Source organism: Oncorhynchus gorbuscha, linkage group LG20 (genome assembly GCF_021184085.1).
Source record: "Oncorhynchus gorbuscha isolate QuinsamMale2020 ecotype Even-year linkage group LG20, OgorEven_v1.0, whole genome shotgun sequence".
Taxonomy (NCBI): domain Eukaryota; kingdom Metazoa; phylum Chordata; class Actinopteri; order Salmoniformes; family Salmonidae; genus Oncorhynchus; species Oncorhynchus gorbuscha.
This window is the reverse complement of record NC_060192.1, coordinates 14811889-14836538: the sequence shown is the minus strand read 5'-3', so window position 1 is coordinate 14836538 and position 24650 is coordinate 14811889. Positions and strand designations below refer to the sequence as shown.

Below are 24650 nucleotides of genomic sequence, written 5' to 3'. Positions count from 1 at the left end.
TATCAATAGGCTACAATTTTGATTCAGTGCTTCTACTTCTGGATTGATTGCCGTTTGCGGTTTAAATACATTTTCCCCCCTCAATCTACACACAATACCACATAATGACAAAGTGAAAACAGGTTTTTAGAAATATTTGCAAATGTATTAAAAATTAAAAACACAAATATCTTATTTACATAAGTATTTAGTCCCTTTGCTATGAGACTCGAAATTGAGCTTAGGTGCATCCTGTTTCCATTGATGGTCCTTGAGATGTTTCGACAACTTGATTGGATTCCACCTGTGCTTAAATTCAATTGATTTGATGCTTCAATTGAAGGTGCTTCAACACATGACTGAGTAAAGGGTCTGAATACTTAAGTAAATACGATCAGATGTGTATTTTTAATACAAATGCAAAAATGTTGTTTTTTAAACGTTTTGCTCTGTCATTATGTGATATTGTGTGTAGACTGATGAGGTGTAAAAAAAACAAATCAATTTTAGAATAAGGCTGTAATATAACAAAATGTGGAAAAAGTAAAGAGGTCTGAATACTTTCCGAATGCACTGTATGTCGATAGCCTGTTGTGTGTTTCCGTGATGTCAGCTGTTGCGTTTCTGCATTTGAAAATCATGGATGGGTTCATTGTTTTCAAACAGGGTATATTGATAGCATTGGCCTGCAATGTCCATAGAATATTGTAGTAGTGAGATTCCCTGATGTGTATAAATGTAGTGGTCTCCAAACTGTGATCGATGGAAGCCTTTTGAATTTTCCTGTGCATCTCCAGATACTGAAAACAACTTTTGAAGCCACAACAGCCCATTCTTAAGGCGTGAACCGGGAGGACTTGGCTGTGAATCACCAGGGCCCAGTTTTTCTAAGATTATCTATCTGAATTTCAGTTATCGGATAGAATAAAAAATTACACAGGTATGTTGATAGCCTTGATAGAATGAATAGAACGGGAGTCCCCATTCAAACCCATGTTTTTTAAACTCACATGAACAGATGAAATTTATATATTTTCTATGTTTAGTTTTCACTGAAAAAGCTTCTATATGGAATATTGATAGCGTTTGCATCTATCATAACATAATCCTCGATGAGGAAAGAAACAGAGATCAGTAATTATATACACATTGTGCCCCCTATTGATCATTTATGGGCATGGCAATGATAGAGAATTTAGAGATGGAAACATACAATGCTACGGCATAAAATCTGATTTTATTTGACAGACAAATACTTATAGAAGACTAATTATTTTAAAATACAATATACATATTATGCCAACTGTACATTTAAAAAAAAAAAGATCTTGAAATACATCATTTTAAAACAAATAAAATGTGCAATCATGCCTGATCATTAATGGGCCTACACCTATATGAAATGCATTATAAAATGTGTGATCATGAAAGGAAGACACTTCGTGATATGGTATAATCACATGTCTTTAGCTACATAACATAGGCCTTCGAAGGTATTCTTTCACCATGGCATTGTTTTACAATCTTGACTAATTCAATGCATGGAACATTGATGGGCAACTAAGAGCTCAGACACACCGATAGCATTTGCTGGCCAAGAGTAGGACTATTTAGCACGTCTGAATGTACTTTGCAAAACAACTGCGAATCAATTTTACATGCAGAATCGCCATAAATGTTTTGGCAGTCAAACATGTACAGCGGGTGGTCCCTAAAACACAGCGTGCTGAACGATTGGCAGACGAATGCTAGAACCACATTCGGTGCGATGTGTGCAAGCCTTAAGTCCCCACTACATTTTGTGTTCCCTGGTGTCCAAGGTCTACTGCACTGATTGTGATATGGCTTAATGGGTTGATTTCGGGAGTCTCAACATTATGTCATGTAACTAAAGCATTTGCTCAATACAGTATTTTCTTGTACTATTCTAGATTTATTTTCATTAAATTCTGTATCTTTATGCATGTATATATATATTTTTTAAATGCTTCCTATTTAATCAATTAACATTTACAGATTACATTTTTTCAGGAATCCAGCCTCAGAGATTTGAACATTGTCATTAGTGATATTTCAACATTAAAATCCACAATCAATCACATGGATGTGCATACAAATAGAGCTTTGCTAGAGAAGCATTGAATAGAAGTGATTTGGCATGTTCCACAAGGTGACTGTTGCTAGTAATCTCCATTCGAAAACCTCAGGATTGTCCCTGATTTTAAAGTAGCAGCGAAGTGTACGGTAGCAGGAGAAAGGTGCTTTAAAGTGCAGGTCATGACTTCAAAAGGCAGGACAGTCTGTATTGGAGCACTGTCATAATAGCGTTTTTATGTGTAGTTGATGCTTAAAGAGATCATTATCTATTTAGTGATGCTGTGGGATGGACTTTTCATCTTCTTCCACCCGTCTTCACTAGAACATAAGAGGTTGAGAATCAGAGATGTAACAGAGAGGAGATGTTGGAGATGTCATAGATTACCAAACAAACAGGGATTTCACAGAGAGGATTGGTAAAAGAGAACATAAAACGATGCTGATGATGTCAGAGACAGACATTGAAAAGGACATATGGGAAATGTCTAAATACATCTTAGTGATGTCATACATAGGAGCTAAGTTAGCGATGATGTCACAGAGCGACACAATCAGTGACCTTACAAAGGGCATGGAATATTTATGATATCATAGAGACAAGCAGAAGTTATGATGTCATAGACACTATTAAACAGATAATGACTCCTAACTAAATGCATAGTGTATCTTGTACACCCACCAAGTAGACATTGCGTAGAGTCTGGACTGCCCTGGGTATGGGGAGAGGGGACTGTGTCATCCAGGGCCACATTTGCACTGGAGTCACAATGGTTATCACTGAGGAGACAGTGGGAAGAGTTGCAATGGACAACAGAGATACATAACTCCATCACTGTCTAACAGAACAAACTGTTGGTTCCATCAAGGGGTGAGCCTTGAAAGGTATAAGGGTGCTAAGGTGGATAAGGAGTGGGTGAGGTCTGGTGTACAATCAGGGTGAGGACCCACTGGGCACACCGCATCATTTCAACATGGAAATTTGGGTATTATTTGGTTGAGACGTTGACCATTGAGATTTCAACCTTTATTCAGCCACTCAAAAAGACAGCCAGATGTTTGTTAAATTCCCAATATGTTATCACTATGCTTTCAACCATTTAAAACTACAAAATTCAAATGGGAATACAATGTCAGATCTTTTTTTATTTATATAACAACTTAAAGTGTGATCACTGTGCACAACCAAATGACCTGGATTGCAGTTGAGATTACATTAAAAGTACATAGTGCAAGTGATCAATGATGTTTGAGATTCTGCACAGATTATTATAGCAATTGTTAAGATCTCCACAGACCTGCTGTTACGTGCGTCGTCTACAAATTGATATGTTGGATTCACGTCTCCATCTCAAAAAAAAATCTAAATTGAACCCTGGGTTAAAATGAAACAATAACTTTGATGAATTTGCAAATGCTTTGTAGGCCTAAATAGTATAATTGATGATATGACTTATTGCCTTCAGAAAGTATTCACACCCCCCAACTGTGTTACAGCCTGAATTTAAAATTGATTACATTTTGTTTTTTTTGTCGCTGGCCTACACACAATAACGGCAAAGTCGAATTATGTACTCAACCCCTATGTTATGGCAAACCTAAATAAGTTCAGCAGTAAACATGTGCTTAACAAGTCACATAATAAGTTGCATGGACTCACAATTGTGCTTTAACATGATTTTTGAATGACTACCTTCTCTGTACCCCACACATACTGTACAATTATCTGTAAGGTCCCTCAGTCGAGCAGTGAATTACAAACACAGATACAACCACAAAGACCAGGGAGGTTTTCCATTGCCTCGCAAAGGGCACCTATTGTAAAAAAAAGAAGAAGAAAGAAACTGACATTGAATATCCCTTTGAGCATGGTGAAGATATTAATTACACTTTGGATGGTGTATCAATACACCCAGTCACTACAAAGATACTGGCGTCCTTCCTAACTAAGTTGCCGGAGAGGAAGGAACCCTTTATGGATTTCCTCATGAGGCCAATGGTGACTTTAAAAACAGAGTTTAATGGCTGTGATAGGAGAAAACTGAAGATTTATCAACAATGTTGTAGGTCCTCCACAACACTAAACTCATTTACAGAGTGAAAAGAAGGAAGCTTGTACATAATACAAATATTCCAAAACATGCATCCAGTTTGCAAAAAGGCACTAAAGTAATACTGTGAAAAAAGGTGTCAAAGCAATTCACTTTTTGTCCTGAATACAAAGTATTATGTTTGGGGCAAATCAAATACAAAGCATTACTGAGGACCACTCTCCATATTTTTAAGCATAGTGGTGGCTGCATCATGTTATGGATATGCTTGTAATTGTTAAGGACGGGGGAGTTCTTCAGGATCAAAAAGAAAGGGAATGGAGCTAAGCACAGGCAAAAACGTAAGCACAGGCAAAATGTGCTTTCCACCAGACACTGGGAGAGGAATTCCCCTTTCAGCAGGACAATAACCTAACACACAAGGTCAAATCTACACTGGAGTTGCTTACCAAAAAGGCCGTGAATGTTCCTGAGTAGACAAGTTAGTTTTGACTTAAATGTATTTGAAAATCTATGGCAAGACCTGAAAATGGTTGTCAGGCAATGATCAACAACCAATTTGACAGAGCATGAAGAATTTTGAAAATAATAATAGGCACATGCTCTCAGACTCTGCCAAAGCTACTTCTTTCTACAAAGTATTGACTCAGGGGTGTGAATACCCCTGAGTCAATGAGATATTTCTGTATTTAATTTTCAATACATTTGCAAACATTTCTAAAAACATGTTTTCATTGTCATTCTGGGGTATTGTTTGTAGATCGGTGAGAAAATAAATCTATTTAATCCATTATGAATTCAGGCTGTAACAAAATGTGATATGAATATTTTCTGAAGGCACTGTATAGTTACATTTGATTTACTCTGTTAAACCTATGCTTTGGAATGACTTCGATAGAAACAGTGAATATAGAGAAGAGATCTCTCAATAATTATTCTCATGATAACACATTTGTAGTAATCAGTGATAAATATCAAATCTAGGCTGGGCTTGGTTAAAACCCTGGATGGGAGACTAAATCAATAGTTGTAGATCAATTCTCCAGTAGGAAGTGCTGCCCAGCCTATTTTTTTCTTTTTCTGACAGTGGATATTACATTGGAGATCTGACATTGTGTCAAATGTACAAATTCAACATATTTTATACACAGTTTGTCTATGTTGAACATTGGTTATAAATATGACATACGTATTCTGGTGGTTGAAATTTCACCCTCAAAACAACAGTTTACTTTTTTTCAAATCCAATGTATTTTCCATGTAGATTCCATGTCACAATAAGTTGACAAAAGACACTGAAACAATGTTGACTCAACCAGTTTGTGCTAAGTGGGGAAGGTGTAAAGATTTCATGTGCAGTCGACACTGTACCTATCCTCCGGGTGCTCCTCAAGGTCTTTCTTGATCTTCTCAAGAGTGGAGAAGGATGAGGAAACAGCCTGATTTAAACATTTCGGAAGTAGGACTCGGTCAGGGTGCTTGGAGGAACTCATTACTGTTGAACAAAACAGAGAAATACAAAAAAACATCAAAGGATAAAGCAGAGAGTGCATGTCGTGTGTACAGGCCCAATAGATTGTGGGTTGTGTCTTTAAAAAAAATAAAGGGTGACTACATTGTCCGCCCAGGCTCTCCATGCTTTGGGCCTTTCTCTCGTCCTTCTTCTCCTCCTTTTGGTGGGACAGTACCTCCTGGGAGGCTGACCTCATCGCATGAATGGAGCTCCTCTTCCTCTTGGAGGATGCTCCTCTTAGAGCTGAGAGAGAGTGGGAGAGAGATAAACAGAGAGCATTAGTGAAATTACGAAGAAAAGGAATGGGGAAATATATAAGGTCATATTGAGGATGTTTAAGTGAATGAAGTCACTTACGACGGATATTTTTGAATACAGTGCCGCCCATGAACTTCAAAAATCTGTCTGCATAGAAACCGGGCCTGTGAACTGACACTGTATCCTGAAACACAAAGATACACAGGTGTCCGGCCGCTATGAGAGCAAAATGGAATATGAATACAATCACACACACACACTGTAGCCTACCCCATCGTGTACGAGGGCTTTCCAGGAGTGCTCCACCTTCTTGATGAACCTTAAAAAGAAGCACATGTGTTACAAAGATCATTTATGTTTTGTGTAACATTGATACGTTTGTCTTGATGGAAATGACGACAGTGGTTCCACAAAAAGTCCTCACCGGTAGGACTGGAGGATGTCAATGATCCCTAAGAAGATCAGCAGCTTCTCATCTTTGTGTTTAGCTGGAATTCCACCCATTCTAATGGATAAAAAAAGGAATTTACATCTCACACAGCTGCTATGCAGTGTGTGACTGAATTAGGGTGTGAATAATACAATGCACTAATGTTTACAATTACTCATTGTGAAGTCAGTGATATGTCATTGGTGAAAGGTCCTTATGAAGGTGAATGTTCTCTCACGTGTCATCGTCGGCCACTGGCTTTGCAACCTTGCCGTCCCCTTCCCCTTGGATGGACTCCAGGGCGGTGGAGTAGAGGACCCTCTGGCCATTGAGGCGCTTACTGTCCGCCCTGGCCCCCCTGTCCAGACACTTCTTGTCCTGCACATGCACCCCCAGCAGGAGGCTGTAGTCCATGATCTTAAAGCTCTCCAGGACCTGACCGTCACATGACCACACAATCCACACACACACATTAAGATGACAGGAACATAAAAGGCCACATGACCAAAGCAAACATGACCACATTTTGTTCCCACTTAAATTCTCAACAATCCTCTTAACTGACCACTCCACGTGACCTTCAACAACCACCCATGCTGAAAGTTCTGTCAAACTAGCCACCAAAGATGGATTAGCAAACCAAACACAATTAAACCTCTAGCCTTCTGACCAATGTTCACTCTATTTTTTTCGCCACTGAGCACATTTCTGGTCTGCTGAGCGCAAACTTGAACATTGTGATAATTCTGAGCAACTTCCGGCACGTGTTTCCTGTGAACTCTGAGGCTGTACCCACTATTAAAGTTACAGTTTCAACAGTTGCCAAGTAGGTTTGATCATAATGTAGGCTTATCAGAGTGGCCTACCATCAAAAGCAATGGAGAAAAAAAGCACAAAATGATAGAACAGGTATTTCCATGTTAAAATGTTAACATGGAAATACCTGTTCTATCATTCAGCCTACAGTAGCAGTCAACATGTGGTGTTCAATGCCTACATTCCATGAGACTTTTGAAAAAAAAACATGAGGGCTTGACATTCACCTGTTAATCCACTTGTCCTTCAGACAAGGAGGTGACTGAAAATGTTGTGTGATGCAAGAAACCACTTTACAAAATAAAATGTATTATTATTCAATTCAATTATTATTATTAATATTATTCTAATGCCATTATTACAAAGAATAAGACAAATTATGCTACGCTCTGCCTATTGGCTGCTTAGCTTATTCAAGACCGTCTTAAAATACAGAACTTCCCCTTTAAGACATTAAAAAAACTCTTTACCTGACTGGCTTTTCAAAGATGGCTAGAAATGCACACATTTTGTGCTCGTTGGAAGCAGCCACTCCCCTATTGTTTACTAGAAATGAGCTATAACTGGGCTACTAACTCACCAACTAGCAAAGAATATGAACAAATCTGCACACCTGGCTACATGCAGCTCTCACTTTGTTCTCAAAACAAGCAAATCTACTCGCAACCGCTCATACCGTAGTCTAAACAAAGTCCAGTTCAAAGTGAATGGTACAGATCCATATATGGCCATGGCTATTCGCATATAGGCCTACTGCAGCTCTGATTGGTTATGGTGGGAAGGCCCTAGGTGGTTAGGTGGGGAAATGGAGACTGCTTGAATCTGAAAGTGCGGGATAATGAATGGAAAATAGTGAAATCAAAAAATGGAACAAAACGAGCAAAAGCTATAGTAGAAGACCGGCCCAATAATGAATTTCTTATTGGACTGTATTTTTTGGACAAGGAGTTTCATTTGGGAAATCCATTTGTAATATCGAGGACTGTGAAGAAAGCAGTGGGAAAGGTGGATTCAATCAAGGTGACTTGTTTTGGTTAATTGTGTCGAAGAACAGAAGCGTGCACTGCATCTGGCAAAATTGCCCACGTCAGAAGTAACCTGTATTGGTCTTTGGAGCAGGGCGCCTGCCAAACGAGCATTTGTGTCCAAACCATTACAGTGTGTGAAATGTTTGCAGATGGGAGAAGTATGCTATTGAAGAATCGGTGAATGGAAAATGTTGCAACTGTGGTGGGGATCATACTCTGGACTTTCTTGAGTGCCCTGTTAGGGTGAAGGAGGTTCGAGGTGTCAAGGATCAGAGCTGTGTACCGGTTCTCCTATGTGGAGGCGTGAAGAGACTCAAAGGTCAAGAGGCAACAGTGTTGAAGATATGGCGGTGGATGCATCGCAACCAGTTGTTAGTGTTTTAAGTAAATCGAGTGATCTGGATACACTCATTGTAAAGAATATGGATTTTGTGGCATTTATAGCCACAGTGATTAATTGTACAGCACAATTGTAATTTTATCTGCAGCCGATACGTTTTTGGAGTGCTGAAGCACTGCACAGCAGAAGCACTGCAAGGACTAATGTCTCTAGGAAATGTCGCGCCCTCACAGGAGTCTTCTGAACCTGTGTGGGCACCTGATTAGAATGAGAGTTTTTACAGAAAAGAAGGTTGATTTTGTTCATTTATTTTTTGATAGTTTGTACGATATTTGATTTATTTTTACCCACATTATTTGCTTTTTTGGAATCTTTATTATGCACCTGCACAGTAGGTGACGGAATGCACATCTAATTGTTGAGAATGCCATCATACCATAGAAGAAGATTGGTTATGGCGCACCGGTCTGTATATGTGGCTAATATTGAATTGATTCAATCACAATTCCCACAGTAGAGCGAAACGTTGATAGTGCTATAACTCAAGGGGAAAACTGTAGAAAATTGAGTGAAGTTCAATCTCGTACACAGCTTAGAGGGAACATTGCTTCTGACCATCACTGATGTGACACTATAACTCCTCTAAACAAAGGCCTTAACAATGCCTGAGTTAGCTTACTGTGCTGCTGCCTACCTACCACATGTCCAGTTCCTCTGTTGAGTAATAATGCAGTCATTCAGAAGGGCTCAATGGTGATGGAGAAGAGGCCAGTCATCCTTATGTAACATGATTGCCAATGAGGGTTCAAAGTTCAATGAGAAATATCCAACCAAATGCTATTGAAGGAACTAAAATGTCCCTCTAACAACACACACTTGACTAGCCTTCATGTTTTGAATATTCAATACCAATAAGTAAGTGAATCTACTGCAAGCGGCCTCACCCTGCAGTCCCTCTGCAGTGTCTTCATTAAGGCACTGTACATGTCGCCATCAAAGTGCAGGCCCTCAAGCATCTCCTGGAAGTCCAGGTCTTTGAAGGTCGGTGAGAACTTGGCGCGTTCCTTGCACGAGGCGTGGCGTTTGTAGGTGGAGCCCTTCAGGTCGTATTTGTAGTGCATCTGGAGGGCCCTGGGCAACACGTTGTTCATCACCACCAGACGGATGTTGACACCGGCACACTGGATGCAGTACAGGCCGTAGAACTTAGGTAGCAGTGTCCTCGGGTTCTGATTCAGATTCTGAAATAAAACATGATGGAAAAAGAGATACATCTGAGAATAATTCACACGTTGCCAACATTTAAATTAAACTTTACAATCTTTGAATAAGAGTATCCTGAAGGCACTAGAACTGATAGGAGTTGCCCTATTTATTATGCCAGGAATGGTGTTTGTGTTAAGGGAGGGGCTCACCATGTAGTAACCAGGAAGGAGTTTCTGCAGGAACTCAGCCTCTTTATGCTGCACTGTCTTAATGATGAACTCATCGTCGCTGGTCAGGTAGAACCAGGAACTGCTGGCCCCGGGGTTGGACAGCTCGATCAGAGGCTCATTACAGATGGAGTACTGGAATTCATACAGGAAGAGCCAATAGCATGCATTCATATAGACAGGACAGCAACATGGCAGTTTTCAAATAACAAAACAAATGGGCAAAAACTGTTTGAATTAACATTTTTTCGAAGTAATTTCAACCCAAAAATGTAAATGTGATGACGTTGAATTAACATAGAAAACTGATTGGATTTGAAAAAAGGCATCAACGTAAGGGAATTGTAATTTTTCCCCCTACTTTTAAACTAAATCCAATGACATGGTGAAATGTTTTGTTGATTTCACATTGAATTCACATTAGTTGACAACTCAAATGTAAATCCAAACTAGACAATGAAATGACATCTGTGCCCAGTGTGAACACTGTGCTCTTACTTATAGATCAGACAACTCTAATGGGGTGTATTACTACATGATTGTATAGTGTATTATCAGAGAAGCACATGGTGTGTAGGAGTGTTTTCTGTAAAGGGCTTTCCACACTAACCAGGTAGTCATCTGCTTTGATGCCAAAGAGCTCCCTAAAGTAGCGGAAGGCGAGAGGGGCGTAGGTTTTGAGGCGGAAGTCTGGGAAGTGGTGCGCTGGGGTCATGTTGCTCCCCTCACTGACAACACAAGCGTTATCACACAAACAGATCAGTGTTATCAGTGTATAACAGCAGCCCTATACATCCATATACAAACACTAATTTACCACTGAAAATACATACATTTGCATCCCAATAGAACAGGGCACAGTACACAAATGTATCAGTTAGAGCAGCAGTTCCCAAACGTTTCCACTCGGGGCCCCCTTCCATCATTGGGGAACAAAAAAATGGGTTAAAAAACCTAGATAAAAAAAAACATTAGCTGACATGGGCTAGTAAGTTGGTTCTGGTAATTTCTAAAACATTACATTACGAAATGCTTCAGTCTGGTTTTAGACCCCATCATAGCACTGAGACGGCACTTGTGAAGGTGGTAAATGACATTTTGATGGCATCGGACCGAGGCTCTGCATCTGTCCTCGTGCTCCTAGACCTTAGTGCTGCTTTTGATACCATCGATCACCACATTCTTTTGGAGAGATTGGAAACCCAAATTGGTCTACACGGACATGTTCTGGCCTGGTTTAGGTCTTATCTGTCGGAAAGATATCGGTTTGTCTCTGTGAATGGTTTGTCCTCTGACAAATCAACTCGGTGTTCCTCAAGGTTCTGTTTTAGGACCACTATTGTTTTCACTATATATTTTACCTCTTGGGGATGTTATTCGAAAACATAATGTAAACTTTCACTGCTATGCGGATGACACACAGCTGTACATTTCAATGAAACATGGTGAAGCCCCAAAATTGCCCTCGCTAGAAGCATGTGTTTCAGACATAAGGAAGTGGATGGCTGCAAACTTTCTACTATTAAACTCGGACAAAACAGAGATGCTTGTTCTAGGTCCCAAGAAACAAAGAGATCTTCTGTTGAATCTGACAATTAATCTTAATGGTTGTACAGTCGTCTCAAATAAAACTGTGAAGGACCTCGGCGTTACTCTGGACCCTGATCTCTCTTTGAAGAACATATCAAGACCATTTCGAGGACAGCTTTTTTCCATCTACGTAACATTGCAAAAATCAGAAACTTTCTGTCCAAAAATGATGCAGAAAAATTAATCCATGCTTTTGTCACTTCTAGGTTAGACTACTGTTTATACAGAACTCAAAACAGAAATGGTGCCCTCTAGTCTGTAGAGGGCTCTATTTTCCGGCTACCCGGATAAAGCACTAAATAAACTTCAGTTAGTGCTAAATACGGCTGCTAGAATCCTGACTAGAACCAAAAAAATTTTTTGATCATATTACTCCAGTGCTAGCCTCTCTACACTGGCTTCCTGTCAAAGCAAGGGCTGATTTCAAGGTTTTACTGCTAACCTACAAAGCATTACATGGGCTTGCTCCTACCTACCTCTCTGATTTGGTCCTGCCGTACATACCTACCTACGTACGCTACGGTCACAAGACGCAGGCCTCCTAATTGTCCCTAGAATTTCTAAGCAAACAGCTGGAGGCAGGGCTTTCTCCTATAGAGCTCCATTTTTATGGAACGGTCTGCCTACCCATGTCAGAGACGCAAACTCGGTCTCAACCTTTAAGTCTTTACTGAAGACTCATCTCTTCAGTGGGTCATATGATTGAGTGTAGTCTGGCCCAGGAGTGGGAAGGTGAACGGAAAGGCTCTGGAGCAACGAACCGCCCTTGCTGTCTCTGCCTGGCCGGTTCCCCTTTTTCCACTGGGATTCTCTGCCTCTAACCCTGTTACGGGGGCTGAGTCACTGGCTTGCTGGGGCTCTCTCGTGCAGTCCCTGGGGGGGTGCGTCACCTGGGTGGGTTGATTCACTGTTGTGGTCGGCCTGTCTGGGTCCCCCCCCTTGGGTTGTACCGTGTCGGAGATCTTTGTGGGCTATACTCGGCCTTGTCTCAGGATGGTAAGTTGGTGGTTGAAGATTTCCCTCTAGTGGTGTGGGGGCTGTGCTTTGGCAAAGTGGGTGAGGTTATATCCTTCCTGTTTGGCCCTGTCCGGGGTGTCCTCGGATGGGGCCACAGTGTCTCCTGACCCCTCCTGTCTCAGCCTCCAGTATTTATGCTGCAGTAGTTTATGTGTCGGGGGGGGAAACTAGGGTCAGTTTGTTTATCTGGAGTACTTCTCCTGTCCTATTCGGTGTCCTGTGTAAATCTAAGTGTGCGTTCTCTAATTCTCTCTCCTTCTCTCTTTCTTTCTCTCTCTCGGAGGACCTGAGCCCTAGGACCATGCCCCAGGACTACCTGACATGATGACTCCTTGCTGTCCCCAGTCCACCTGGCCATGCTGCTGCTCCAGTTTCAACTGGCCTGGGCCCTAGGACCATGTCCCAGGACTACCTGACATGAGGACTCCTTGCTGTCCCCAGTCCACCTGGCCATGCTGCTGCTCCAGTTTCAACTGGCCTGGGCCCTAGGACCATGTCCCAGGACTACCTGACATGAGGACTCCTTGCTGTCCCCAGTCCACCTGGCCATGCTCCTGCTCCAGTTTCAACTGTTCTGCCTTACTATTATTCAACCATGCTGGTCATTTATGAACATTTGAACATCTTGGCCACGTTCTGTTATAATCTCCACCCGGCACAGCCAGAAGAGGACTGGCCACCCCACATATGCTCTCTCTAATTCTCTCTTTCTTTCTCTCTCTCGGAGGACCTGAGCCCTAGGACCGTGCCCCAGGACTACCTGACATGATGGCTCCTTGCTGTCCCCAGTCCACCGGACTGTGCTGCTGCTCCAGTTTCAACTGTTCTGCCTTATTATTATTTGACCATGCTGGTCATTTATGAACATTTGAACATCTTGGTCATGTTCTGTTATAATCTCTACCCGGCACAGCCAGAAGAGGACTGGCCACCCCACATAGCCCGGTTCCTCTCTAGGTTTCTTCCTAGGTTTTGGACTTTCTAGGGAGTTTTTCCTAGCCACCGTGCTTTTACACCTGCATTGTTTGCTGTTTGGGGTTTTAGGCTGGGTTTCTGTACAGCACTTTGAGATATCAGCTGATGTACGAAGGGCTATATAAATAAATTTGATTTGATTTGATTTGATACCTAGTCAGTTGCACAACGGAGTGCATTCAACCTAAATGTGTATTCTGCATTTAACCCAACACCTCTGAATCAGAGCGATGCGGGGAACTGCCTTGCTCAAGGGCAGAACGGCAGATTTTTCCACCTTGCCGGCTCAGGCATTCAAACCAGCGACCTTTCGGTTACTGGCCCATCTCTCTTAACCACTAGGCTACCTAAATAGCTCTCTGAGGGAGCAATGACAAGAGGAAAACTGCTGATGCACTACCTCATTTTGAAGTATTCTACTATTACAGCTTTCAAGAGTAAGTTGGCCCCAGAGTTTGGGAACCACTGAGCAAACAGAGAATATTGTGACTGAGTGATGGACCACTACAAGGAAAGTATTGAAGTATACAAGAAGCATCAGCTGTGCGATAAGATGTGCCAAACAGATGTGCATCTTTCAGTGAAGCTTCGAAGGTCACGCATGTCTGGGTCAAGTGTCTTCACTGACATTTTCATCCTCTCCCTGACCGAGTCTGTAATACCTACATGCTTCTACATCTGCATTGCTTGCTGTTTGAAGTTTTAGGCTGGGTTTCTGTATAGCACTTTGTGACATCTGCTGATGTAAAAAAGGCTTTATAAATACATTTGATTGATTGATTTCAAGCGAAGGTAACATGCCTAAAGGACTACCGCCCAGTAGCACTCACATCGGTAGCCATGAAGTGCTTTGAAAGGCTGGTCATGGCTCACATCAACACCATCATCCCGGAAACCCTAGACCCACTCCAACTCGCATACCGCCCCAACAGATCCATAGATGACACAATCTCAATGTCACTTCACACTGCCCTTTCCCACCTGGACAAAAGGAACACCTATGTGAGAATGCTGTACATTGACTACAGCTCAGCGTTCAACACTATAGTGCCCACAAAGCTCATCACTAAGGACCCTGGGACTAAACAACTGGATCCTGGACTTCCTGACGGGTCGCCCCAGGTGGTAAGGGTAGGCAACAACACATTGCCACGCTGATCCTCAACACGGGGGCCCCCTCAGGGGTGCGTGCTTAGTCTCCTCTTGTTCTTAAGACAGCCTATAGGGAGGTGGTCAGAAACCTGGCAGTGTGGTGCCAGGACAACAACCTCTCCCTCTACTTGAGCAAGACAAAGGAGCTGTGTTTAAAGGCACAGTCAACTTAGTGTATGTAAACTTCTGACTCACTGGAATTGTGATACAGTGAATTATAAGTGAAATAATCTGTCTGTAAACAATTGTTGGAAAAATGTCTTGTGTAAAACGGATTCCAATTTTCCTGCATTAAAATCACCAGCCACTAGGAGTGCCACCTCTGGATTAGCATTCTTTTGTTTGCTTATGGCCCTACGAAGCTTGTTGAGTGCGGTCTTAGTGCCAGCCTCGGTTTGTGGTGGTAAATAAACAGCTACGAAAAATATAGATGAAAACTCTCTTGGTAAATAGTATAGTCTACAGCTTATCATGAGGTATTCTAACTCAGGCGAGTAGAACCTTTAGAATGAGCACCAGTCTTTGTTGACAAAGAGAGACACCCCACCCCCACGGATTTTACCGGATTCTGCTGTTCTGCCGATGCATGGAAAACCCAGCTAACTGTATATTATCCATGTCCTTGTTCAGCCATGACCCCGAAAAGCATAGTGTATTACAGTTCTTAATGTTCCGTTAATAGGATAGTCTCAAACTGAGCTCGTCTAGATTGTTCTCCAGCGATTGCACATTCACCAACAGAACAATCAATCAAATGTATTTATAAAGCCCTTCTTACATCAGCTGATGTCACAAAGTGCTCTACAGAAACCCAGCCGAAAACTACAAACAGCAAGCAATGCAGGTATAGAAGCATGGTGTTTTGGAAAAACTCACTAGAAAGGCCAGAACCTAGGAAGAAACCTAGAGAGGAACCAGGCTATGAGGGGTGGCCAGTCCTCTTCTGACTGTGCCGGGTGGAGATTATAACAGAACATGGCCAAGGTGTTCATAGATGACCAGCAGGGTCAAATAATAATAATCACAGTGGTTGTCGAGGGTGCAACAGGTCAGCACCTCAGGAGTAAATGTCAGTTGGCTTTTCATAGCCAATCATTAAGAGTAACTCAGAACAGAGGGTAGGAGCAGTTTATTCACTCGTCACTGGAGTCTCATCAATGTACCCGCACTGCGACCTCTATAGCTATGTTTTTTCCTCTTCCGGGGAATAGGGCCTGGTTCAAGATGAGCAGTATGTCCTGTGGCGTAGACTCATTGAAGTAGATGTCTTCGTCCAGATCGAGGTGTGTGATTGCTCTTCTGATGTCTAGAAGCTTTTTCAATCATAAGAAACGATGGAGGAAACATTATGTTCAAAAAAAGTTATAGTGCTATCTGTGGGAGAGATAGCTTACCTTTCCATGGTTTTTTGATTAATAGGACTGTAAAGTCCGCAAATGTAAGAGGACACCCATGGTACTTTATTTATTTGCAGAAATTCATTCAGGTGTATTTTGTGTTTTTTTGCCGAATGCGTTCTAATGATCTAAAGTCGTGCTGTTGCTACTGCCTGTAAACACACAGTCCAGTTCAAAGTGAGTGATGGCAGGCCGGTGTGGCAGATAGCTCATTTGCATATAGGTTTACTGTTGCTCTGATTGGCTATGTAGTACCGGTCTGTGTAGAGTCCAGTCCGGGACAAGACAGATTTTTTAAATTAGGTTTTATTCACTGCAGTGGTTATTAATTGTCCAAACGCACCGCCACTTTCTATATTGTCAGCGAAGTTTCACATATGCTTTACTCTACGTCATTCCCAAACATTCTATGAATGTATGAAAACGTGGAAATGAGCAGGTGTTAAATGAGGTGAGGAGATAGGAGTAGGACTTTTGTAGTGAAACGGACTTCTGTGTCAATGGGAAACTCTTGTCAGATTTGCTTCTTTAACAGGGTTTGTGCTGTATTCATGTCACTAGGGTGAATAGGGGGTATAAGCCTGCTGAGTGATGCCAGTGCTGTGTACTGTACCTGGGTAGAAAGACACTCTCCACCATGTAGAAATCCTGCATGAGCACATCTCTGTCAGGCTTGGATATCAGGTTCCCCACAGCATACCCAATGCCCAGCTGGATGGCTCCTTTCAGTGCAGCAGCAGTTGGCTGGGACCACACAAACATAATATTCTCAATCAATACAACACTGATCATAATGTGTAGGGATTTCAGATCAAACCATACCATTTTTGTACATCTGAAAGGTACATCTGATGCATGTCAGTCAGCACGCACATGGATACCAGGACCACCTGTAGCTTTGTAACTGATTTTGGCATTTCCGCTCTGAACTGATGAAAAGGCAGAGAATCTACAGGGCAGTCGGCATGCCTCTCCTGTGGTTGAACACAGTGGCTGATCTACCTAATCACGTTATCCGCCGCTCCGGCCCCTCCATCAGCAAACAAACAGACACACTGAGCCCCATTATGTAACGCTCAACCACAACACCATCTCCAGTCCAGGGAGGGCAAAGCATTGCCCAATATTAAGAGGAATGGCAGTAATCCTTCTTGAAGCTCAGTTCACCAATGGGAACTTGTTCACACTCAGAAGGACATTATACAGGATTTGTAGATGTGTGCCATAAATTACGAATCAATTACCGGGGCCCAAAGAATCCATACCTTTTTGTAATCTTTTGACCCACTGGTTCCTCCACCTCCATTCTCAGTGGTTGTTGTTTCCATCTTTTGGACAGAAAGAATATAGATTAATCTAACACAAGATGAATTATATACCCTTTCACCCTGTTTAACATGACATAATAATAATAGATTTATTATCATCTAAATCATGGTTGTGGTATTTCATTATTAACCAAATATTCACATTTATTTCATAAAGCCCTCTTTACATCAGCAATTATTAGAGTGCTTTTGGTATATCCAGCCTAAACCCCCAAAGCGTAAGCAATGCAGAGGCAGAACCACAGTGGCGAAGAACAACTCCCTAAAAGGCCATCCTTCTAGTTCTTTTGTTAAGCATAAACAGGGAACAGGTGAGTTCCTATTCCACGACACAATAAATGGTGTGATATGAGGGCTGATTTGACCTTTTAAAGCAAATATTTAGCAATTACTGCCAATCCCAGCTTCACACTTCTTAGAGGAGATGGAAAGAGAGGGCCAAGTCCAAAAATTATCAGCACTGTATATCATTATAGAGAACACACAAAACATCTGTATCCCATTATCCATATCAAGTTCCCCATCTACAAAACAGAGACGTTTTTGCAATCAGCTTGCTGAAAATACATTATACTGTAGCAACTATGACAATTTAAGTCAAGAGAGCACGCAGGGGAACAACATCAACAATCTTCCATTCCCAGCCACGTAGTAATGTCGTCTACGTCTGTCCGATCATTTCTGCCAGAGCACATACCTAGGGCATCTTGTAGTCTAGATTCTAGAATGAGAGAGAGAGACATACATACCTCTCTGGCCGGGACTATGCTGTGAGAAACCTTTGGTCCAAAAAAAACCCTCACCGCTGCTGATTGAAACCCCCGGGAACAACTCTTGGTCCCAATAAAGGGAGGATTGAGAAACCTGTTCAGGCTAAATCTCCCCCAGGGACATTCCAAGAGGAAGTCTGAAATTCAAGCCTCTTTCAATTAGGCTACATCTCCCAAAGAAACAAAACAAATCAACAAGTAGCACTGAGGTAAAGCTGCTGGGTGAAGTGGACACGAGACCCATTGTTACAAGGGCTTATTCATGATTCATTAATTCATTCATGATTTATAGTCTCTGCAAATATGATAACCACAATAACGCACCATTCAAAATCTTGGAAAGCAAAGCAATTATTCAACACATTCTCACGTCGAGTTGGGAAAAAACAATGACAAAAAAAGTATTTACCAAGGAACTTGAAGCTCTCAACTTGCTCCACTACAGCCCCGTCGATGAGAATGGGGGCGTGCTTGGTCCTCCTTTTCCTGTAGTCCACAATTATCACCTTTGTCTTGATTACATTGAGGGATAGGTTGTTATTCTTGCATCACCCTGCCAGATCTCTGACCTCCCCCCTATAGGATGTCTCATTGTTGTCAGTGATCAGGCCTAGCACTGTTGTGTCGTCTGCAAACTTAATGATGGTGTTGGAGTCGTGCCTGGCCATGCAGTTGTGGATGAACAGGTAGTACAGGAGGGGACTGAGCACACACCCCTGAGGGGCTCCAGTGTTGAGGATCAGCAGGGCAGATGTGTTGTTACCTACCCTCACCAACTGGGGGCGGCCCGTCAGGAAGTCCAGGATCCAGTTGCAGAGGGAGGTGTTTAGTCCCAGGGTCCTTAGCTTAGTGATGAGCTTTGAGGGCACTATGGTGGTGAACGCTGAGCTGTAGTCAATGAATAGCATTCTCACATAGGTGTTCCTTTTGTCCAGGTGGGAAAGGGCAGTGTGGAGGCCAATAGAGATTGCATCATCTGTGGATCTGTTGGTGCGGTATGCAAATTGGAGTGGGTCTAGGGTTTCTGGAATAATGGTGTTAATGTGAGCCATGTGCAGCCTTTCAAAGCATTTCATGGCTACAGACGTAGGTGCTACGGGTTGGTAGTCATTTAGGCAGGTTACCTTAGTGTTCTTGGGCACAGGGTGGTCTGCTTTAAACATGTTGGTATTACAGACTCAATCAGGGACATGTTGTAAATGTCACTGAAGACACCTGCCAGTTGGTCAGCACATGCCTGGAGCACCTGTCCTGGTAATCCGTCTGGCCCAGCGGCCTTGTGAATGTTGACGTTGGCTATGGAGAGTGTAATCACACAGTCGTCCAGAACAGCTGATGCTCTCATGCATGCCTCACTGTTGCTCGCCTCAAAGCGAGCATAGAAGTGGGCACTGGGCAGCTCGCGGCTGTGCTTCCCTTTGCAGCCTGTAAGAGTTTGCAGGCCCTACCACATCCGACAAGCGTCGGAGCCGGTGTAGTATGATTCAATCTTAGTCCTGTATTGGCGCTTTGCCTGTTTGATGGTTCGTCTGAGGGCGTAGCAGGATTTATTATAGGCGTCCAGGTTAGAGTCCCGCTCCTTGAAGACGGCAGCTCTACCCTTTAGCTCATTATGGATGTTGCCTGTAATCCATGGTTTCTGGTTGGGGTATGTACGTACAGTCACTGTGGGGACGACGTCATCGATGCACTTATTGATGAAACCAGTGACAGATGTGGTGTACTCCTCAATGCCATTGGAGGAATCCCAGAACATATTCCTGTCTGCGCTAGCAAAACAGTCCCGTAGCGTAGCATCTGCGTCATCGGACCACTTCTTTATTGACCAAGTCACTGGTGCTTCCTGCTTTAGTTTTTGCTTGTAAGCAGGAATCAGGTGGATGGAATTATGGTCAGATTTGCCAAATGGGGGGGCGAGGGAGAGCTTTGTATGCGTCTCTGTGTGTGGAGTAAAGGTGATCTAGAGTTTTTTCCCCTCTAGTTGCACATTTAACATGCTGATAGAAATGAGGTAAGACTGATTTCAGTTTTCCTGCATTAAAGTCCCTGGCCACTAGGAGTGCCGCCTCTGGATGGGCGTTTTCCTGTTTGCTTATTTCCTTATACAGCTGACTGAGTGCGGTCTTAGCGCCAGCATTCTTCTTCTCTGGTGGTAAATAGACAGCCACAAAAAATATAGATGAAAACTCTCTTGACAAATAGTGAGGTCTACAGCTTATCATGAGATAGTCTACTTCAGGGGAGCAAAATCTAGAGACTTCCTTATATTTTGTGCACCAGCTGTTGTTTACAAATATACACAGACCCCCCCCCCCCCCCCCCTCCCCCCCCCTCGTCTTACCGGAGTGTGCTGTTCTATTTAGCCGGTGCAGCGTATATCCCGTCAGCTGAATGTTATCGATGTCGTCATTCAGCCACGATTCAGTGAAACATAAGATATTACAGTTTTTGGTGTCCCGTTGGTAGGATATTCGTGATTGTACCTCGTCTAATTTATTGTCCAATGATTGTATGATGGCAAGTAATATTGATGGTAAAGGCAGATTTCCCACTCGCTGTCGGCGGATCCTGACAAGGTACCCCGCCCTGTGTCCCCTATGCCTGGGTCTCTTTCTCCTTCCAATGACGGGGATATTGGCCTTGCCGGTGTCTGAAGTACATCCTGTGCATCCTGCTTATTGGACAAAAAGTTGAGTGATCGCTGTTCTGATATCCAGAAGCTATTTTTTGCCGTAGAATACAGTGGCAGAAACACATAATGGCACAATTGGTTAGGCGCCCGTAAAACGGCTACCATTTCTTCCGGCGCCATCATAGCTGATTGTTGAATTGCTGCAGTCAGTGAAAAGCAGTTAAATTGGCCTAGGCCTTTCGCAATATTACACAAATTCAAATCGTAGGAAAAACATAGTTTAGAAAGCAAATGACTATTGCTGAAAAGATAAGACAAGAATATACTCATCTGTCTCTAGTTATCAACAATCAACAAAAAACAATATCCCAATTGAGCGAACAGTAGCATATCTTATTGTGCATATTCACTGTCTTTATCACTGGATCAGTTCCACTGGAAACATTTTTGTGGATAACAATGTCCTTTTCCAGGCTAGATGTGCATCATATTGTTGAATTTGTGTTTCCCCTTTTCGTAGGTCTAGATTAGATGGTTTCATTCAAGACAAGGTCATTTTTACTGATCTGTTTGTCAGTGTCAGCAGAACAGGCTACTAATGTGTCATATTAAAAAATATGTTGCATATGTCTCCAGTCATATAAGGTGTAGTAGAATTGCATGACATGTGTTTATAAAAGGCTACATTTTTCGTGTGCAAAGAAAGGAGAAGAAATGTCTCTGATTAGAGGCCTACTGTCACTACACGTACAGGTTTGCATTGTTCATAACTGCAGGTTTTGCTAACAGTGATTGAGTTATCTTATTAGCCTAAATTGTCACGTTGCACTGTATGCACAGTTCCACAAGTAAATTAGTACATTTATGATGAGGTTGAGTCGTGGTTGACATTGTATATGCCGTTCACCTGTAAACCTAACATTGCAATGATAATTAATGCCTGGAGTCATTTTTGTTAGTTTTTGCTGTTCTCCAAATAGCATTTTAGAGTTTTGTGTAGAAATGCCCCACTTTGCCATACCCTAGGTTTAGCTGAACTGAACTGATGCCACTAAGGGAAACCTTTCATGTCAATCACTGATGACCCAATCAATGGATTACATAATATTATGTACAGCACAACGTGAGTAAAAACATGGAACTTCTGAGCAGCCACTGCTATTCTACTTAGAATAATTGTAGAGTGTTAAGAGATTACCAGTCGTGAAAGGATCTCCCCATCAAAAACAATGATGGAAATAAAAGTTGTGCCTGGTCAGACTTTAGATTGAATACCATTCACTTAACCTTAACATCAAAAAGGGTTGATGTGTGATGCTATCATACTGGGGAACTGTGAAATCTGAGCTGAAGATTTGTTGATCAGCCATAGTCAAATATGGTCCACACACACACAGATAAGGTAGGGGATGTAATAAAATAATGGAATAACCAAATGTGAACAAATAAATCCCTGAATGCAATCCTATTACGGTCTGTCCATAGGGACTATTCTAGTAGAAGGTCGTATAAATATCTGGTTTATATCTGATGCCTGAATACAGTCACACAGCCAAAATAGTGTACACATAATATCCTGTGACCTACATAATTTCATATGCAGGTCAACAACTCCAGTTACTAGTTTACTGAATTGTGTATACTTTTATCACAGGCCAATCGTATTCATAGATTCCATAATTATGCATATAAACAATAATGGGGAACCTACATTATTTTACAAAGTAAAGTTCTTACTCTGTCAGGTTATGGGGAAGTGACAACCCACTGGGCACAATCTGTTTGAATCAACGTTTCAACATAATTTGTCTATGTATTGTGACGTGGAATCTACATGGAAAATACAGTGGATTTGAAAAAAGTAATCAACTGTTGTTTTGAGGGTGAAATTTCAATGCCAACATTATGTCATCATGGTAACCAAATTTCAACATAACCTAATCTTGTTTAAATATGTTGAATTCGTACCTTTAAAACAACGTTATATCAACTATAATTATTTTCCTATAGGCTTGGCAGCACCTCCTACTGAAGAAGTCATCTATTTACAGCTACCCTTTGGTATCCCATCCAGGATTTGAACTAAGCCCTGCCCTGCCCTGCTTAGTTATTTGTCACTGAATACTACTAATGTGTACTAATTACTACTGAGAATTATTGTTGAGAGATCTCCACTTAAAAACGAAATAGATTCACTGCTGCTCATTCCAAAGGGTTTAATAGAGCAAATGAAATGTGACCATACTGTATCACTCATATCTTTAATGGTGCTATTTAGGCCTACATACAAAGTAATCAACAGCTATTGTTTCAATTCAACACAGAATTCAATTAAAAATAGACAATACAATAGGCCCACGGTTTCAAGATCTGGTTTATTTCAAATGTAATGATATTTAGAGATATTGAATTGTGTTAAGTTGTCAATGCAACCAAATATCAACATTTGGATAGTTGCATCTGTGCCACTGACTTACGACCGGTTTTAATTCCAGTTTGTCTACAAATGAATCATTGATATGTTGGATTCACCTCTCCCTCTCAACCAAACATATGTTAATTAAAGAATATAACTAAATTTAATCAAACTTGATTTAAAATGGTGGTTTAATTTGATGTAATCCTTATATTAGTTGGATGCCAGTATTTCCTCCTGTGGTTAAGCAAATCAACTTCGTATCATCATCAATAGCCTTCATTGTAATGATCAAATGCAATCGTACCAAATTGCTTGAATTGAATATGAACAGTAAAAAATGTTATTTGCAGTGAGAACTTAAGACTGTCAATAACAGAACAGTTAATTATGTTATGAAACAAAAAAAGTGGTAACCAAAACGTCGACAGATGGCATCAACAATGACCGGCATATTCAGCCGGTGTCAAGTATGCAAACAATTGGTGACAAGACAACATATTATTTTTCGTATGTCAAATGTATGTGCGTCCTTACCTTAAATATTATCGTCGTTGTAAAATGAAAAAAACTAAGAAGAGTAACTTTTCCAACCAGGTTTCATCGTTTCTGACTCCTCAGACGGCTTTTGTTAAAGATGTCAGTGACGCGCTAGTATCCTCGGTACTTCGAGCCATCCTCCGCCTGTCATGTCATGCACCTTTGTGTAAAACCCTGAGGTATAGTGTCCGCATATTCGCACAAAGCTGTTGTGGGCGACTATGGGCTGGCTACTTAAATGATAAAATACATTGAAAACGCGTTGTCTTTTGTCGTCTGCTGTACACAAATGTCACATTTTAATCAAATTCTGGCTGTCTGTACCGTTAAGATTCATGGTGAAGTGGGATAATAGTAAGCCAAAAGCTGAAATTATCCCGTTACATTTTAAGAAAATAGTGGAATGGGCAAGGAAAACCCCTGTCTGCAAAGTAAAAGAAAATGTAATCAACCACAGATTGCTATACGCAAAATTAATAGAAAATTGTCGTCCAAGAGACAGGTTACCAATATCGCCTTCCACCTGGATACGGACACAATTAAAAGGGTTAGATAACAGACTGAAAGATTTTAATTGGCTTGTTTTACACAGACGTCTTCCGGTCCGTTCAACTTTATACGATCACAATTTGACCCTAAATAAATTTTGTCCCAGGCACAATTGTTTCGCAATCGAAACAATTCCACATGTTTTATGGGACTGTTCTTTTGCCCAATCAGTTTGGGGAAAAAGTCAACAATTTTTTGAGATTTTAAAAAACATTGATTATGAAGGTGTTGCCAAACTTGAAATAAAAAACGTGGAAAGGGTGCAATTATTAGCATTAGTGACTCTGGTGTCCCTTATCAAGACCAAACTTTGGGAGGCCAGATGTGGTGCAGTTAATGACA

The 24650-nt window shown here is 41.6% G+C and overlaps 1 protein-coding gene across 3 annotated transcripts; it reads right to left on the bottom strand.

Annotated features, from left to right (window-relative positions):
- Positions 1-1197: 1197 nt before the first annotated feature.
- Positions 1198-24377, bottom strand: LOC124006672 (phosphatidylinositol 4-phosphate 5-kinase type-1 beta-like). Of its 3 annotated transcripts, none has more exons than XM_046316722.1 (14): positions 23757-24377; positions 17339-17401; positions 16687-16817; positions 10553-10670; positions 9925-10077; positions 9454-9750; positions 6564-6760; positions 6320-6400; positions 6166-6214; positions 5995-6079; positions 5740-5880; positions 5496-5619; positions 2756-2853; positions 1198-2389 (listed from the first exon to the last, which is right to left on the bottom strand). In XM_046316722.1, the coding sequence occupies exons 2-14, from the start codon at positions 17399-17401 to the stop codon at positions 2343-2345; spliced, it is 1584 nt and encodes a 527-aa protein (XP_046172678.1). In that variant the 5' UTR covers positions 23757-24377; the 3' UTR covers positions 1198-2342. The 3 variants fall into 3 exon arrangements, with proteins under 3 accessions (XP_046172678.1, XP_046172677.1, XP_046172679.1); XM_046316721.1 differs by lacking the exon at positions 23757-24377 and adding an exon at positions 18151-18546; XM_046316723.1 differs by lacking the exon at positions 23757-24377 and adding an exon at positions 18151-18543 and having other exon boundaries at positions 1198-2394.
- Between the last annotated feature and the right edge of the window lie 273 nt (positions 24378-24650).

Excerpts from the sequence above, each read along its gene's own strand:
- LOC124006672 (XM_046316722.1), bottom strand. The coding sequence starts at position 17,401 with ATGGAAACAACAACCACTGAGAATGGAGGTGGAGGAACCAGTGGGTCA. Across the intron at positions 16,818-17,338 it reads GGTCAAAAGATTACAAAAAG|CCAACTGCTGCTGCACTGAA; the intron begins GTATGGATTCTT and ends GTGTGGTCCCAG. Across the intron at positions 6,761-9,453 it reads CACTGCAGAGGGACTGCAGG|GTCCTGGAGAGCTTTAAGAT; the intron begins GTGAGGCCGCTT and ends TGTGACGGTCAG.